General features: G+C 42.7%; 1 protein-coding gene and 1 long non-coding RNA gene across 6 annotated transcripts in view; one reads left to right on the plus strand and one right to left on the minus strand.

The window, feature by feature from the left end:
- Nucleotides 1-18,043, plus strand: part of BCAT1 (branched chain amino acid transaminase 1) — a 76,831-nt gene extending 58,788 nt beyond the window's left edge. For all 5 annotated transcript variants that reach the window (XM_020813778.3, XM_020813780.3, XM_078376426.1 and 2 more), the window contains 8 exons: nucleotides 3,245-3,355; nucleotides 7,338-7,457; nucleotides 10,924-11,087; nucleotides 11,310-11,452; nucleotides 12,099-12,184; nucleotides 13,364-13,504; nucleotides 14,386-14,460; nucleotides 16,390-18,043. In XM_020813778.3, coding sequence (XP_020669437.3) covers nucleotides 3,245-3,355; nucleotides 7,338-7,457; nucleotides 10,924-11,087; nucleotides 11,310-11,452; nucleotides 12,099-12,184; nucleotides 13,364-13,504; nucleotides 14,386-14,460; nucleotides 16,390-16,431 — 882 coding nt within the window. In that variant the 3' untranslated portion in view covers nucleotides 16,432-18,043. The remainder of the gene's footprint in view (nucleotides 1-3,244; nucleotides 3,356-7,337; nucleotides 7,458-10,923; nucleotides 11,088-11,309; nucleotides 11,453-12,098; nucleotides 12,185-13,363; nucleotides 13,505-14,385; nucleotides 14,461-16,389) is intronic.
- Nucleotides 1,414-3,313, minus strand: LOC140707269 (uncharacterized). Its single transcript, XR_012087192.2, has 2 exons — nucleotides 3,212-3,313; nucleotides 1,414-1,559 (listed from the first exon to the last, which is right to left on the minus strand). It is a non-coding gene; the product is annotated as an uncharacterized LOC140707269 (long non-coding RNA).
- Nucleotides 18,044-18,350: the final 307 nt, after the last annotated feature.

The raw sequence follows: 18,350 nt of genomic DNA on the forward strand, positions 1-18,350 counted from the left end.
CCATTCTGCAGCCCAGTGCCGGTCCGTGGGCTTGCCAGGACTGAGCCGTGGAGACAGATTTCTGGCCCCCCCACATGCATGCATGGTGGGCATGTTGTGCTTGCGGGGGTGGCGTGTCGCACTCGTGGGGGGCGTTGCCCACCCACGAGTGTGACATGCCCACCTACAAGTGGAGTAGAGATGCCCCCACCCCCCCACGCATGGAGCTTACCCCCACAACCAGTCCGTGGTTCCAAAAAGTTTGGGGACTGCTGCTGTAGACCATCTAAACTGTTGCCATTGGTGCTGTCAACATTCAGGCTGCCCTTTGCTATGTAAAGCTTGGCATCTTTTTTCCTGCTGGAAGGGATGGAAATGGTTGGAGCTAGGGCCTTTTTATTCTTGGGCAGTGAATTCATTCTTGGCTTTTCCTCCATGCTCGGAGGCAAATTTTAGAAACAACTAGAAATAATATTGAGTAATGGTCCGAGGCTGGCCATGGTGCCTCCCTGTCATAACGCCATGCCTGGGATAAGACGGATGTTCAGTTCTACAAACTGTGGGAGAATCGGTGCAGGCTTTTAAATCGGAACCACCAAGATAGTTCTCACAGTATATTTCCTTCCAAAGGATAAGTTAGTGTTTCTGCCTGTTGATTAGGGCGCAGAGGGATAAATTTGCATCCATGTGGTATTGCCATGTGACTCTTGGTTTTGGTGATCTCTAGCTTTCATTTACTGACAAATTTGTTTTCCAGCTTTCATGACTGTAAAGATAAATGTGAATTATGATAGTGGGGAAAATGTCAAAGATAATTTCGTATTATAGTACTGAGGTTTTCTGGGGTCATGGGAACATGCTAGTTTAAGAAGGAATTAGTGATTCCAGAGAGTAGCTGTGTTAACCTCAGTTCCAAGTATACCAGGAAGAAATACCTGTTGAGCAAATATATGGACAATGGTGCCTCGCTTAACGGCGATAATCCGTTCCAGGAAAATCGCTGTTGAGCGAAAACATCGTAAAGCGAAAATAAAAAGCCCATTGAAACGCATTGAAAACTGTTCAATGCGTTCCAGTGAGATAAAAACTCACCATCCAGCGAAGATTCTCCATATGGCGGCCATTTTCAGTGCCTGTATAGTGAGGAATCCATCCCTAAACACAGCAGGGAGCCATTTTAATTACCCGGTGGCCATTTTGAAACTACCAATCAGCTGTTAAAAACATTGTTTTGCGAAGAATCGGTTCCCAAAGCAGGGAACTGATAATTGCAAAGCGAAAAAACCCTATTTAGATCATCATTTTGCAATCACAAAAGCGATCGCAAAGACGCCGTGAAGCGAGTCGTTATGCGGGGTAATCGTAAAGCAGGGCACCACTGTAATTGCCATTCAGCTGTAAGTGTATCTTAAGCCTAAGTAAACATACATAAGATTGAACTCGGAATTTAGAGTCTTTTATTTCACATGTGTTGCTTTATCCCTTTATTGTAATAGCTTGTAGTCAGAAGTTCAAAATTCATGTATGAAGAGTGATAGTGAGAGCATGCATGCTTGACCCACAGCCCAACATCCATGAGCCTGTGGACAAAACACAGAATTTAATGTTTTTAGTATGAAGGCCTAAACATTTGGTTGCATGTTGATCTCCCTTGTGTGTTTGGGAACCTTGACAATGGAACAGAAAACGCTGTCTTTTGCTGAGTTATATTGCTGGTCCATGGAGTCCAGGAATGTTTCCTCTGACTAGAAGCCGTTTTCCAGAGTTTCAGACAGAATTTATTCCTAATCTTTTTTCAAGGCTCCCGGGCATCCAATTATTGGCCAGGTTTGACCCTGCTTAGCTCACACAATTAGATGAGATTGCCTCTCTCCGCATCTGTCGCTCATGAAAAATCACTGATTGGAATCCTGTTGCACGACTTTACTCTGTGCAACTCAACTTTACTCTGTGGTCATCAACCACAGCGATTAAACATTTCCTACCATCCACCCACCCAGAGAATGGTGGCACTGTGGGTTAAACTGCAGAAGCCTCTGTGCTGCAAGGTGAGAAGCGCACAGCAGTCATAAGATTAAATCCACGCGACAGAGTGAGCTCCTGTTGCTTGTCCCAGCTCCTGCCAACCTAGCACTTCAAAAGTATGCAAATGCAAGTAGATAAATAGGTACCACCACGGTGGGAAGGTAACAGCATTCTGTGTCTAGTCGCGCTGACCATATGACAACGGAAACTGTCTATGGAGAAAACGCTGGCTCTACGGCTTGGAAATGGGGATGAGCATCGTGCCCTAGAGTTGGACATGACTGCACAAATTATCAAGGGGAACCTTTACCTTACCGTCCACCCAGGATCCAAACATCCTTAGATATTCCTTTTGTTCTGGGGAAGCCTGTGGGAGCCATGGAATGGAAGGGATTTTTAATGTTTGAAAAATGCCCCTTAGATCCAGGGTGGGAGAATAGGGAAGTTTAATTTATGGCAACAGTTGATGATGCCATGTGGGTTGCATGGCATAAAGTTGTGCAGCAGGATTCTGGCCAACATGACTTTTTAATTTGCATCTCCACATACTTTAAATTTGCACTTGGTGATTAAGATTGGTTAAAAGTTAAAAGACTGGTTAAAACTAGACTGGCTAAAAGCCTAGTTGAGAATTGGCAAAAGCCGACCCTCCCAAATGCTGTAGGACCACAGCTGTCAGCATCTCTCAACCATTAGCTGTGCTGACTAGGGTTGATGGGATTTATAGTCCAGCAACATTATACACATTTATACAACATTTATACATTTATACACCCCCTCCTTGAACTAATCCATCAATTAAGCTTCATCACCCTTTAAAAAACCCCTCAAAGAAGTCAAGCAGGGTGCCTGCAGTCTCTAGTCCCTTGAGAAATCAATTGCATCTGGAAAAAAAAACCACTTTAAAATGTCAGATGTGGTAGATCCATGGTTCTTTTGCAATGTAAAAGATAGAATAATGCAATCATGTTTTTTTTTACCATGTGTAAATAACGCAGGAGTTATTTGTGGCTATGTGCCATAAAATTGCTTCCATCATACGGCAATCCTGTAAATTAGCAAGCATTTAATGTTGACCACATAAAGCTACTGACCATCTTATTTTGTATAATATGCATACATTTCTTTATCATTTTGAAAGAAATTGTGTTTATTCTAATAAAGTTTAGGTAATACAGATCCTTGCTCGCAGTGCAGAACAACTCACAGTTTCCAATTGTTCTCTTCTTGATTCCTTTAGCTCTTTGAAGGCATGAAGGCATACCGAGGAGAGGATGGCAAGATCCGCCTGTTTCGACCAAGTCTCAACATGGACAGGATGTTGCGGTCAGCTGTACGGGCAACTTTGCCAGTGAGTTTCCGTTCCCTTTTGGCTTAATATAGTATTTTATCTCAGCTGCTGACAGCTTTCAAAAGGTGGTGACAGCTAATAGCTTCAGATTTGTCCTAGGAAGACTTCAGTCCCATGTCTTCATGATATGCCATCAGGCAAATTCCTTGGAAGTAAAAACAGCAGGAGATCATCATAACCTTGGATCAATCTGTAGTTTAAAGACGATAGAATATACAGTGGTGCCCTGCATTACGATGTTAATTCGTTCCAGCGAAATCACTGTAGAGCGAAAACGTCATAAAGCAAAATAAAAAAGCCCATTGAAACACATTGAAAACCCCTCAATGCGTTCCAATGGGCTGAAAACTCACCGTCCAGCGAAGATCCTCCATAGGGTGCCTGCCTTGCGAAAAATGGCTCCTAAACACAGCGGGGAGCCATTTTGAGCAGCCAGTGGACATTTTGAAAACCCGACAATCCGCTTTTTTTATCGTCGTAAGGCGAAGAATCGGTTCCCGAAGCAGGGAACCGATCATCGGGAAGCGAAAAAAGGCCATTAAGACATTATTTTGGAATCACATTTGCCATCGTAAAAATATTGCCGTGAAGCGGATTCGTCGTTATACGGGGTAATTGTTAAGCGGGGCATGGCTGTAATGCATTACATAGATCTCCTTATCATGTAGACTCAACATTACGGGATAGATTGTAGTGACTTGCTGGTAGTACATGCCAGATATGAATCACAAATTTCCCTTTTTGTAGAGAAAAAGAATGGTGAATGGCTGACCTGATCACCAAATTAATGCTTAGTTCAGGCTACTCTTGCAGATAACACCCCCCATCTGTTAAATCAAGAACAGGTGGCTGCTAATCCCATGGGTTACACCAAACAACTGAAGCAGCTGTAAAAGAATGTGAGAAATAGTTTCATAGAAATGCTTTTATTGCTTTCTCATGTATATTTGGGGAAAGCAACTTTCAAAATGCAGAACTTGCAAATTTGTTCCTTGGTGCTGCATAACATTACGATCCCAGCGTAGATTTCCGCAACCTGCTGAATTCTACTGAATTTTTAAAAAGAAATTGAATGCTTCTTGTTTATCTTAGAAATGATGAATACATGGGAAAAAATGATTCCGACTCTATCTTCTTTCTATACATTTAATCATAAAGCGGATAATACTGTAATATCACCTTCAAATTAAAGCTGAATCATCAGTTCTGTTCGAGCTTGAGGTCCAACTTGCATCCCATGCCGAATCTCTATATTCTATCCTTTTTTCCATTTTTCTGTTTGTTTTATAGATCTGTGTAACAAGGCAGGTAAGGACCCTGCCCAAGAACCCAGGGAACTGCTATTGTAATAGATCAAAAATGATCTATTACAATGGCCAGTGGCCTTTCTCTGTACAAGAGAATTTTACATGTGTCCACGACAGTTCTCTGTGTTAGCGTTTAGGACACAAGTTGGCAAATAACATAGTAATTAAGGGATGGGCACAGACTGCCCGTTTGGCAGCTTGTGCCAGTTGATTTCTTGGCCAAACAGGTGTTCAGTGATTCCCAGCCCTGCCTCCTCAGGCAGGTGCCCACTCAGAGGAGGCAGCGTCCAGAGGAGGCGGGGCACAGAAACCAGGACACTACGTCTCAATGGGCATCTGCTGGAGGAGGCAGGGCTGGGAAACATCAAACACCTGTTCAGCAGAGACACAAACTGACGTGAACCGGCAAACCAGCTTAATGTAATAGCAACTCATTAAAATGTTCTGTAATTTTCTTATATATGGCGATAGAAGAAAGCACTGATTTTCTTCCATCTTAAAAAAAAAATCTTGATTCTTATTCCCAACAGGTTGCCAGCAAAAGTTATTCACAGGTTTACAACAAAAGCAGTAGGTATTAATTAAGGGGAAATCTGCTGACAGCTGTCACAGGAAATTGGAAAAAAATTTTGCAGTTTGGCCAAACTAGAATTGCTTAATGTTGTAAATTGCACTAGAGGAGGCCCATTGACTCAATGGGGATTTAGTGAGTTACTGTAACTCCTTCGTACGTTTTGTTGATTCAGATGGGCCTAACTCTAACTGCAGCTTATTGCCCTGTCACAAAAGACTGGCGGCCACAAAACAACTATTGGTTTTTGTGGGTTTTTCAAGCTCTTTGGCCGTGTTCCGAAGGTTGTTTTTCGTAACGTTTCGCCAGTCTCTGTGGCCGGCATCTTCAGAGGACTGGAGTAGGAACTCTGTCTGTGCTCTGGTGTGTACATTACAGTTCTGAGAACACAGAGCACAGACAGAGTTCTGACTCCTGTCTGAAGATGCCGGCCACAGAGACTGGCGAAACGTTAGGAAGAACACCCTTCAGAACACGGCCAAAGAGCCTGAAAAACCCACGAAAACCAATAGTTGTTTTGTTTCTGCTTAATCATCCCAATATGGGAAAACCTGGGCCATTCTGGTCACTTCTATTGCCTGATTTTCCTCCCATTGAGATGTATCTTCTTCTAATGTTGATCCAGAATCTATCCTTCTGTGACTTCAGCCCATTTGATCTAGTCTAGTCCTCTGGGGCAGCCAAGAACAAGTCTTTGTTTTATTTCTGTGGCACCCTGTGGGAAACTTCTGCCTGAAGGCTGTAGCTGCATTCTGTTCCAGTGACGTGCATACACTCCTGGCAGGAAGCGGCAGCTGCCAGCAGGCAGGGTAACCCCTTATTCTACTCTTTCACTAAGAGGTAGAGCATAAGATTAAAGGGTTATTTCAGCCAATCCTGGTTACGATTTGGTAACTAGTATCCTATCTGAATTCTAGCAACTTACTATATAATCATGCTAAGTAAATAAAAGCTTTCAGGGCGTTGCCTGTTGGCTCCGCTGGCTCGGACATCCATTGTTGACTCCTTTGTTCTTTCTCTCAGGCAATTAGCCTTCTTTTGTTCTGTGATCACCCACAGCATCCCTTCATGGACTGAACAGCTCTATTATGTTCCCCATCAGACTTCTTTTTAAAAAGGCAAATACAACTTGTTCCTTCGGTCTTTCCACGTGGAACTTGTTTTCCATATCCCTGACTATTTTCAGTGCCTCTTCTGAGCCTGAAACAGAACAACTGAGGTATCTGTTTTTCTGCTCAAGTATGTTTATAGCTCCTCAAAGATCCAAGTTTTCTTAAGGGCAGGTTAGAACTCATATAAAATACAGTGAATATTAAAGCCAAAGTCCTATTAAAAAACAACAACGGTGTAGTCATGGGCAGCTGCAAAGCAGTTTCCTCAGCCTGGCAGGCTGTCTTTCATTTTGCAACCAGTGCATGACTGGTTTCACGGTGGAGAGCATGCCGGGGACCAGTCCGTGCCCGATCACATGTGAACAGGTTTCTGACTGCTAATACTGCAAACCTGTATGCAGCCTAATAATAATAATAATGAAATACTGGCACAATGGTTAGTGTAGAGATCGTTAAATTGGCAAATGACAATGTTGAAAGAACCCATATTGCTGCCCATGCTGTGAAATGAGTCTAAAGAGCCTTTTGGCTGTATCTTGATTTATATGAAACCAGCTAAGGTGGATATTAATGGCAGGGATGTGACTAGAAGCTATACTAGAGCTTGGCTGGGAGTCTTTCAAAGCCATGGTCTTCTGTCCCCAATCTGGGAGAAAAACACAGAATGAAAGTAATAATAATCATTTAAGGAGTGAGACTATTCCCTCCCCTCATGTTGAACACTTAATATCCTCCAACACGTATTTCTATGCAGCTGCATGTTCAAAATACATTTCACGATGGTGATGAAATTAGCGAATCCGGCTTGTTTCTGGGCTGCTCAAAATCATAAGGCCTTTTGGCACAGTGGCTTGTCACACATGAACGGTAGCGTACTTAATATGCTGGAACATCATGGCCTCTGACTTAATGGCCTAATTAAATGTTCCCTTTGGAGCGTGTTCTCATAAACATTATTTCTAAGCGTGATCGTCCTCTCTTCTTGCTTTCAGGCATTTGACAAAGAAGAACTTTTGGAGTGTATCCGGAAATTGGTAGAAGTCGAAAAGGAGTGGGTACCATACTCAACCTCTGCTAGCCTGTACATTCGGCCTACTTTAATTGGAACAGAGGTAGGGGGGGGGGAATACATGAGTCTTCCTTCCTTCCTTCCTTCCTTTCTTCCTTCCTTCCTTCCTTCCTTCCTTCCTTCCTTCCTTCCTTCCTTCCTTCCTTCCTTCCTTCCTTCCTTCCTTCCTTCCTTCCTTCCTTCCTTCCTTCCTTCCTTCCTTCCTTCCTTCCTTCAAAAGTGTAACATAGAGCAAGACACCACCTTGTGCTGTATGTATGTATTGCAGTAAGAGAGTGCCGAAGAGTCATGGAGAAACAGAAAAAGGGGGAAATAATGAGCTAAAATTTAAGTAGAAATTATATTTTGCTTATCCCTGCCTGTGTCAGCACTGAACCATTGCAGTGATATACTAGTTTAACACTAGACCACCTTTGCATGTTTAAAAAAATGCAAACAAAAAAGCAACCCAGTGAAATTGAAAGATATCTCTGTGGTATGTGTGTATTTCTTTACACATTTACAAGAACTTTGAAATGCTGCCACTTTTTCCGGAACATGGCGTAACACTTTCAAAACCAAATGGCTTGATAGCTAACTGTATAAAGATCTGCAGAGGTGAGACCAGAGGAAAGAAGGCTCAGCAGAGGTGGGACCAGAGGTAGGAAGGATAGAAGGATTGCTGTGGGCTGGAATGAGAATTGTATTGCATCCAATATGAATGGTGAACTCCTGAACCAATCCAAAGTCGTTATGTGAGTGCTGGTTATGTGAGTGCTGACTGCAGTTTCAAACGTAATATAGGCTGTGAATTAAATTCCAGTGTACTTGCAACCTAAATTAGTTGAACCGAAGTCCATTTCAGATCATTAACCATGACATGATTTCAGCATGAATGAAGTACAACCAAGGTAGCTCAAATCCAGCATATTGCATGCAGCAGCTTTGGGAGACTGATGCAGGATGAGAGGACTGTAAGAGCTGGGTAACATCAATGGGCATTGCCATAACTCTTATATCAGGGGCATGATAGTGCCTCCTGATGTCATCAGGTCTCCAGCCAAAGCACTGGGCAGAAGAGCACAGAGAAAGATCAGGAGCAGAGCTGTCTCAGCCTGTGCTCAGAAATGCTGGCTGAGGTTCATCCAGAGGGTCCCGTACTTTTGTTAAGAGCAGTTAGCGTTACTTCCCTTCTGCTCCTCCTTTAAGTCAGGAGGAGGAAGAGCAACGTTGCTTTTTGCAGGTGCCAGCTGAAATGCAAGGCTGGGGCTCATCCAGCATCTGTAAGCATTCCTTCTCCAATTCTTCCTAGCAATGGCCGGGAGGGGAATGGGCTTCAGAAGGGATGAGGGATGAAAGAGCAGGATGTTCTCCAGGCTGGGATTAAGATGGTCTCTCATGCATTGGCCGCATTAGGCCCATATACCAGAATCAGAAAATCTGAACACTGAATGTTTAAATTTATCTCAGAACCTTCAGTTTGCTCTTTCTGTCTTAATTGCTTAATTACTACAATGCTTTAAAGGCTTTTAAATGTTTGGAAGCATTCAAATAGTTATTGTTCTTTTAATGAGGTTTTATTGAATGTGCCAGCTTTGAGTCCTCTTGATTCCGGGCAGGCTAGAAACACACACACACACACACACAAAGTAAAGGTAAAGGTTCCCCTTGACATTTAGTCCAGTCGTCACTGACTCTAGGGGGCGATGCTCATCTCCGTTTCCAAGCCATAGAGCCAGCATTTGTCCGTAGACAGTTTCCGTGGTCATGTGTTACCTTCCCACCGATGTGGTACCTATTTATTGACCCGCATTTTTACATGCTTTCAAACTGCTAGATTGGCAGGAGCTGGGACAAGCGACAGGAGCTCACTCCGTCGCGTGGATTCGATCTTTCAACGGTTGGTCTTCTGACCTTGCAGCAAAGAGGTTTCTGCGGTTTAACCCACAACACCACCACGTCCCATTTACACATACACACACACAAACACACGTACACACACACACACACACACACACACACACACACACACACACACACACACACACATTTAAAAATTGTAAATAAATAAATCAAGTAAATAGTGGATATAACATTTTATGTACTGACAGAAGAAGATTAAGGGAAGGTATGATAGCATTTTTCAAATATTTGAAAGGCTGTCATACAGAGGAGGGGCAGGATCCTTTCTCGATCATCCCAGAATGCAAGAAAAGCAACAATGGGCTCAAGTTACGGGAAGCCAGCTTTCGGTTGAATATCAATAAAAACTTCCTAACTGTTAGAGCAGTACGACAATTGAACCCATAATCTTGGGAGGTGGTGAGTATTCCAACACTGGAGGCATTCAAAAGAAATTTAGACAACCACCTATCTTTTGCTTTGTATTTCTGCATTGAGCAGGGGGTTGGACAAGATGGCCTTATAGGCTCCTTCCAACTTCATGATTCTATGAATTTACTAGTTCAGCTTTTGCCAAAAGTTAAGATTGACTTCTGCCTTAATTTCATGAAAAAGAACCAGCCTGGCAACCTCTACCTCTTCATCAGTGGCTTGATCTGTGGATATTAGCATATATGACATGGAACTAACTTAATAAGATCCTGTGGTCATTGCTGGAGATCTGGGTGCTGTTGAAAGGAAAAAGGGAAATACTGTTTCATAACAGCACCTGGAGCGCTCCACGTGAACATCCATCACTCAGAGACTTAAATCACACTAGTCAGGTCCTTCCCAGGATCAAGAGATTATCAATCTGAGGTTGTTCAGGTGGATTCTGGTGTTTAGTTCTCGTTATTTTGATTCCTGTTTGTTTATTTAAAATATTCTTCCCTGCCTTTCTCTTTAAAAGGACCGGAGGTGGCTTACATAATTTAAAAGACAGTATTTAAAAACTAGTGTACAAATATTCAAAAAGAATTCAACAAGTATTATACAGTATTAAAAACAATAAATAAAATCAGTACTAAAGACACGTTTTAAAGCAACAAAGCAAGCAATCCATTTAAAATCTCCCTCTCAGACCGCCAGTCACTAAGGGAAAGCCAGCCTGAAGAGAAAGGTCATGGCCTGCTTGCAGAAGGATGGCAAAGATGGGGGCCAGGCTGGCCTCCTGTGGGAGATAGTTCCAGAGTCTGGGAGCAGCAGCAGAGAAGGTCCTCCCTCGTGTCTCCACCAAGTGCAGTTGTGAAGATGATGGGATCAAGAGAAAGGCCTCTCCTGATGATCTTAATGCCCAGGCAGGCTCACTGAAGGAGATAATAAATATACTGTATTTTTCTGTGTATAAGACGCCCCCATGTATAAGATGCCCTCCACTTTTCTAATCCAAAATTAAGAAAAATAAGTGGGGCTTAGCAAGTGTAGGGGGAAAGGGATCAAAGCGCTGCAGGATCGCTTTGATCCCTGCTTTCCCCTCCACTTGTTTTTGTTCTCTCCTCAGCTTACTTCCGTGTTTAAGATGAGCCTCAATTTTGTTTAAGCAAAAATGAACCCACTGATTGTCTCTTGTCTTTCTTTCCTATGTTCAGCCTTCTCTTGGGGTGAAGAAGCCATCCAAAGCCATCCTCTACGTCATACTGAGCCCCGTGGGTCCCTATTTCTCAAGTGGCACTTTCAACCCCATATCATTATGGGCTGATCCAAAATATGTCCGGGCCTGGAAAGGAGGGACAGGTGACTGCAAGTTGGGAGGGTAAGAGAATTCTCTGAAAAACACTGTGGACTTCAAAATGTAGCGCAGGGTTTTCAACCTCTCCATTATAGCCATGAAAACCTTTAAGTTACCCTGTAGGAAATATTAGATACTAGAATCTTTGTAAGCTGTCTTGAGTATGAAGGCACGCAAGAGTTTTATATCCTCAGAACACATTCATTCAAATAACCCCATCCTGCTATTTTTCTCTGTTTCCAAAAGGAACTACGGCTCTTCTATTTATGCCCAGCGTGAAGCTATGGAGCTTGGGTGCCAGCAGGTTCTCTGGCTTTATGGCGATGAGCATCAAATTACAGAGGTTGGAACCATGAATCTTTTCCTGTATTGGCAGAATGAAGATGGAGGTACAGTGGCATGCATTTTCACCTCTTGCCCTTTCTAACCCCCCCCCCCGCTCCCATCCTTGACAGCCATATTTGTAGTCGACATATGTTCCTACATGTGCGCTGGAAGTTGACAGCCAAAAGTACTCAAACACACGCTGAGCAGATACAGTTGTAGCCCACATTTTAACAAATGAAGCCGTGTAGCAGCCATGTTTTCCTGCGTTTCAGAGGAAGACTGAGCATTTTCGGCTTTCCCATCCATTGTTATTTTTTCTCTGGCTCTTTCAAAAAGGAAGATACAGGTGCTGCAAGCCACACTTGACTGGAGGCCCCAGCTGACATACAGGGTGAAAATTATTTGTCAAAAATTGTTCTAAAGGGTTCACAGCTGCCCTGCTCCTCTATGGCAGCTGGCTGGGCAAAATGTCTGTGTATATGACTGCCTTGGTTCCAGGGTAAGAAGGAACGGAGTTTTGCTGGGGTTGTTTGGTGGGATTCGGAGTTCTGTAGGCCGTTTTTTCCAGCTGCCTTGCTGTGGTTTATAGATATTGATATATCTGCCCGCCCATTGTGTGACTGTGTATGTAAAAATAAGCAAAGACACAAATGTATAATCCTTTTTTTAAAAAAAAACATGCTAGACTTCTGTCTTTTGTATTGATAGAAGAGGAACTGGCTACCCCACCACTAGATGGCATCATCCTACCTGGTGTGACAAGGCAGAGCATTTTGGATCTGGCACGCATGTGGGTAGGTGTGTGGACTTCACCACAGCAACTTTATTTGGCCGTAACAACTGATCTGCTCCAAGAGAGGGAACTCAGTCCCCAAGGATCTGAGTCTGTGGGCACTTGTGTTCTCTCATTGCTTTCTCCGGCTTGCTGGAGGCAAGGAAGGCATAAAGCCCACCAAGCTGGCACTTTCAGTAACTTCAGAGCAGCTGTGTTAGCCTGTGGAGAATAAGCTGGATCGTGACCCTCCCTCCTAGCACCCGCACACTGCACATACCTCTGTGGCAGATTTCAGTTTCGTTTCCATATTGAGAAGGGGATTGTTCAGGAAGATACTAACCGCACTGGCCGTAGCTGTACCTGGAGGACTGTGCACCTGAATTCAACTAGTAGCCCTGACCGGAGGAGACACTGGCCGAAATGGTGTTGCAAAACTGCGCTGTGGTGCATCTGATCATGTGACCAGCTGCAGCAGTTTCTCGTAAATTAAATCTTTCCAATTCCTTCTCTGTAGGTTCTGAGGCTCTCTAGGGATCCCTCTCACCTAAGAACTGCTGGATAGCTCAATGGTTTAGGTCTCTGGCTGCAGGGCCAGAGGTTGGGAGTTCGATTCGTCACTGTGCCTCCTATGTATAGAGCGAGTCTGTGTAGCCTTGGGCAAGCTGCACAGTCCCAGGGCATCCCCAGAAGAAGGAAATGGCCAGCCACTTCTGAGTACTCTCTACCTGGGAAACTGTGAAAAAGGTTGCCATGAGTCAGAACTGGCTTGATGGCACATTATTATTATTATTATTATTATTATTATTATTATTATTATTATTATTATTATTATTATTATTATTATTATTATTATTATTATTATTATTATTATTATTGACATATCAATTCATTCTTCATGGATCGATCTGTTCCAGTTGGGACTAACAAGCAAGATTAGAATGTGGTTTTTGATCAGAGTTTATTTCTTCCGACCCCCACTGACACTTGACTATCTGAGATCATGCGGCTGAACCTGCTAGGATTCTGCTTTGAGTAACAGTTGCTGAAAATGTCGGGTGTATTGTCAACAAACAAATATGTTAATTTCTCCCTTAGCTTGTCTATATAAATTACTAGTTTGCTTTTAAAACAAGGGAAAACTATGAATAATTGAACAATGGGTTTTTAAAATAATTTTGTGTGTCTCTCCCTTTTGCAGGGGGAGTTTAAAGTGTCGGAGCGGTACATCACCATGAGCGAACTGAAAACTGCCCTGAAGGAAAACAGAATGAAGGAGATGTTCGGCGCTGGGACTGCTTGTGTTGTGTGTCCTATTTCTACCATATTATATCTGGGTGAGGTGAGGGCAAGAGTTTTCTTATTCACCTTGTATAATAAGGTTGTTCGGTGATGTCCACAAATTCTGAAACATTGTCATATGTTTCAATACTTGACTGATTCAAAATAGGCTATGGTAGGTTACTAAATATAAGCTCACTTCAAACCATGGTTTAAAAGCTACTTTAAACCAGGATGCTGGTTGCAAAAGCTGTGCAAGAGAATAGAATCCTAATGCTCCCCATGAAAGTTACTGGGGGCAACACAATCTTTACTATCTCTTTTTTAGTAATGAAAACTCTAATGAGCGATGGGAACTGATTACTTTGAAAAAGTAACTTTCCAAACATAACTTAAAATCTTGCTGCCTTGTTGAGCATGAGAAAGGTAAAGTATTCAGTCACTTCCAGCTAGCAATTAATGAGTCTCTGCTGAGATTCTTGGGGATGCACGCATACACCCAGCTTGGCACACAGTCGAGAATCCAAGTGAGGACTTGTTAATTGCCAACAAGAAGATGCTGAAAGGTTGCCTTCCACATGTATAATGAAGCCACAGAATTTGAGCCATTGTCTATAAGTTTCAAATATGATTAGAAACTTTATTTTACGTTTGGGAGTTGATTGCATTTATACTTGTTTGCTAATGAATGTATTCAGGTAGTGGCTGCATATCAGAATTGCTTGCCAGGGTTTTAAGACCTCTCTGCTGTCATAGCAGACCTTAAGCTTTTTAACCTAGAAAAAATAATGAATGTAACTGAAGCCATTTCTAGGAAATAAGTTAATTTTTCCACTGCTGATTTTGATCCTCCTCCCTCATTATTCTTAGCTTTTCTAGTCCATAAGACCCATAACTTTTCTCAACAGTTTCATACACTTGTCTGACCCCTTCTTTCCTTAGAATTTGCACATTCCAACGATGGAGAATGGACCTCAAATAGCTACGCGTTTCTTGAACCAGCTCAGTGATATCCAAGTAAGAATCTTATTTCTTTTCCGTGATAATGATGCAAGAAAACAATGATTAAGTTACGCCTTTGACTAGCAGCACCCTGGCCAAAATATTATATTATATTATATTTATTTTGATTTTTTTACTGCTTATTTGGCTACCAAGGCCACTTGGGGCAGTAGGAATTCAGTTTACCAATTTCTCTGAATTGTGGAGTTGGACCGAGATGAGCCAGCTTTGTGTAAGACTGCAGCATGATGGTTGCCAGCTTGGATGGCTCCAGAAGGAGCCATCAAACCTGATCAATGAATGGCACCTCCAAGACAGTAGGCCACTGAATACCCAAGTCTGGGAAGCAACACTGGAAAAGAACCAACGTCTGAAGTTTTCCTGATCATCTCATGATCACTGAGGGAAAGAAGGAAAATAGAGAAAGTAGGACTTTAATTTGGTACCACAGAATTTTACTCATGTTCTTATGGGCCCACCATGTCACAAAATGTGTATTTACAGCAGAAGTGGGCCTTCAGGTGGTGTTGTACTACAACTTCCATCAGTCCTAGCCACCATTGCCAATGGTGTGGGATGCTGAATGTTGCAGTCCAGCAACACCTGGAAGGCTGCATTTTCATACCTACCTGTGGATGATTCTCCTATGGAGACCTCAGGAGTGCCGTTCTTCTTACACCATCTATTCATTGTCTCGGCAGCAAGAAGACACGTTACAAAAGCTTCTTCCTGGCATAATGGCGATCCATATATGGCAGTGATTCCCAACCTTAGATAACCCTGGTGTTCTGGGACTACAGTTCCCAGAAGCCTTCACAACCAGCTGTTCTGGCCAGGGTTTCTGGGAATTGCAATCTAGGAACACCTGAGTCACCCAAGGTTGGGAATCACTGATCTGTGGAGATGTTTTGAGGTAGAGATTCTTTTAAGCAAGGATTCCCATCTGTGTTTTCTTCAACACCATTGTTCTCAAAAGGCTTTCTCACATGCCCATCCTAGTTGTTTAAACTGCTGTAAAGTACAGTGGTGGCTCGCTTAGTGATCGCTCCGTTGAGCGACGAAATCGCTTAGCGACAGAGTTTAAGCGATTGCAAAAGCGATCGCTTAGCGATGGTCCCTATGGGGAAAATTCGCTTTGCAGTGATCGCGGGGAAGCGATCATCGCGAAGCCCCCATTTTCGGCCAGCTGATCGGCGGTTTCAAAATGGCCGCCCACTGTGTGTCCTCGTTTTAGAGGCACCGAAAATGGCTGCCCCTATGGAGGATTTTCACTTAAGGTTAGTTTTGAAGCCCATAGGAACGCATTAATGGTGTTTTAATGCGTTTCTATGGGCTTTTAAATTCCGTTTAGCGATGAAATCGCTTAGCAACGTTTTTTCCTGCACGGATTAACGTCGCTAAGTGAGGCACCGCTGTACTGGGAACCCTTTGAAAAGCGAGATGGAGCCTATTAGGAAAATCCCACAATCATAGTCGGGACCTCTTGCAGTAATCCTCTTCTTCCTCTATCTTTATTTTTCTTCCCGACTATGGTGGTGGGGAACACAGTCAATTTGTATTTTGGTTTATGTATTTTATGTTTATGTTGTAGTTAAAATAAAATTTTTAAAAAGAGCGGAAAATCCCACAATATTCTGTGTATCTGCTGTGTGGCCACAGAATCTTTTCCTTCCATGGACACCACAGCTGCAACGAGGTGACAAGAAGGCTCGGGAGAGGGCTGGATGTCACAGTATCCCTCCCGGCATCTCAACAGCCATCTCTTCTGCCTGGTGAGGCTTAGGAGGGTCAAGGAAGGTTTTCTTTGCAATTCATCCCATAAGCTTCATGGCTGAATGAGAATGACACACACACCCCCAAGATTTGACCTGGGCTCTTCCTGGTCTTAATGAGCGTGCCACTTTGCAGTTCGGTTTCTCATAAGGCTCTTTGCTTCTTTTTCAGTACGGTAGAGAAGAAAGCGAGTGGACGGTTGTGGTGTCATGAAGAGAAACCGCAGGGAGGACTCGTACCTTCTGGCAACACAACAAAACAGGCTGAAGTACCCCCCCGGAGGATGGCCAGTTTTACTGTAGCTCTACGTAGAGTAGTCTCTGTGTTATCACTTTGTTCCCGGGCTGGGGTGGTGGTTTCCACATGAGGCCAGGGAGTGTGAACACAATCGTTTTGATTTTTTTTTCTACTGTGATTTTGATTTAGAATAGAAACCTGTCTTCTGGTAGAGGTGCTAGATGTAAGCAATAGACACTTCCTTAGAGGATTTCTTGGTTCCCCTTGTGTCCTTGGTAGATTTGACACGTGTAAAAATTTCTTCAACTGATCTTCAGTGCAAACCAAGTATTTTTTAAAAAAATGATTTTATTTAACTTTTAAACCACAGACCAGGATGTTAAAATTGCCAAATGACTCAAGGAACTCTTTGGGATCTCTGAGTCTTCTCTTCATGTCTAGCTTTTTGAGATAATATTTTTTTTCCCTTGCTATCTCTGGGGCGGGGAGAGGTGTGTGTGTGTGTGTGTGTAAAACATTGGTCACAGTTTTCTAGAAGTTTGAAGGACCACATTTTTTAAATTTTCTTTCTTTCTTTCTTTCTTTCTTTCTTTCTTTCTTTCTTTCTTTCTTTCTTTCTTTCTTTCTTTCTTTCTTTCTTTCTTTCTTTCTTTCTTTCTTTCTTTCTTTCTTTCTTTCTTTCTTTCTTTCTTTCTTTCTTTCTTTCTTTCTTTCTTTCTTTCTTTCTTTCTCATCTTTTTTTGCCTTGATCACTTGAAGCCAAATCTCCTAGCCACATATCTTTCTAGACAGGAAGAATTCTGTTGTGGTACCTGTTGACACCATGCCGTAAGTGGATCCAAATTACAGTGATTCCCACCCACCCCCGACTCCTAAGTGACCTCTATCTATGCTGTGCTGTAGAGTATTACTTGGTTCTGTGCAACCCATAGCATATGATACAATCCAATTCTTTGTACTTTCTACAGAGCAGTGATAGCACAGTCTGTTGCTGGAGGCGTTGACCGTGAAGTCTCATAATCCATCGCACCTCCTTCATAGTCTAGCTGGGTTTGCCACCCATAATTTTGCAAACATCACACAAATTGAGCAACAAAGTTGATTCATTAAGCACAGCCTTAGTCTAGCAGAAGATGCAAGAATGTGCTGTGATAAGCATTCTAATATGTTGGAGAGCATCTGTCCATGTCAGGGTGGCAGGATCCATTCCATTCTTCATTAAAAAAAAATAGACCCCACTGAACAGAGACAGTTATAAAATAATGACTTTGAGAGATTGGCGGGGAAGCAAAATGGTGGCTCAGGAGTGCCAGGTTCTTGTCCAAGCTAACTACACCAAGCTCAGAGCCTCCAAATACAACAAACAAACAAACAAACAAAAAACAGTTACGAAATGCCACATTTTACATTATTCTTAGAGTAATTCACTTTTTTTGCAATATTGTGGGGTCTGTTGAAATTCTCAGTATATCTTAAACTGAGAGTCTCAGTATATCTTAAACTGACCAAGACAAGGATCAAAGTTATGTGATCTCTCAGGGTAAGGGTCAAAGTTCTGTGACCCCCTTCCCCGTGAACTCTGCCTTGAGATAACCTGAATATACAACTCTGCATCTAAGGGGGTTACTGTGTTGAATGGAAAAGCCATTCCTGTTGTTAACGTTGCTAAACAACCAAGGCTCAGAAACACTTGTCCTTCTATAACAAAACAGTCCAGCCATTGTTTCGTAAATCACATCTACCTGATCGAGCCTTCTGCCTGCTTGATATTAAACCATCTTAAACATCTAATAGCCTTTAAAAAGTGGCATTAAATGTTCGATACAAGAGCTCGGGTAGGATCAGGTTTTATTTATTCCCTATTGATCTAGCGCTATTTTTATCCCTTCTCCAAT

This window comes from Pogona vitticeps, chromosome 5 (assembly GCF_051106095.1).
Source record: "Pogona vitticeps strain Pit_001003342236 chromosome 5, PviZW2.1, whole genome shotgun sequence".
Taxonomy (NCBI): domain Eukaryota; kingdom Metazoa; phylum Chordata; class Lepidosauria; order Squamata; family Agamidae; genus Pogona; species Pogona vitticeps.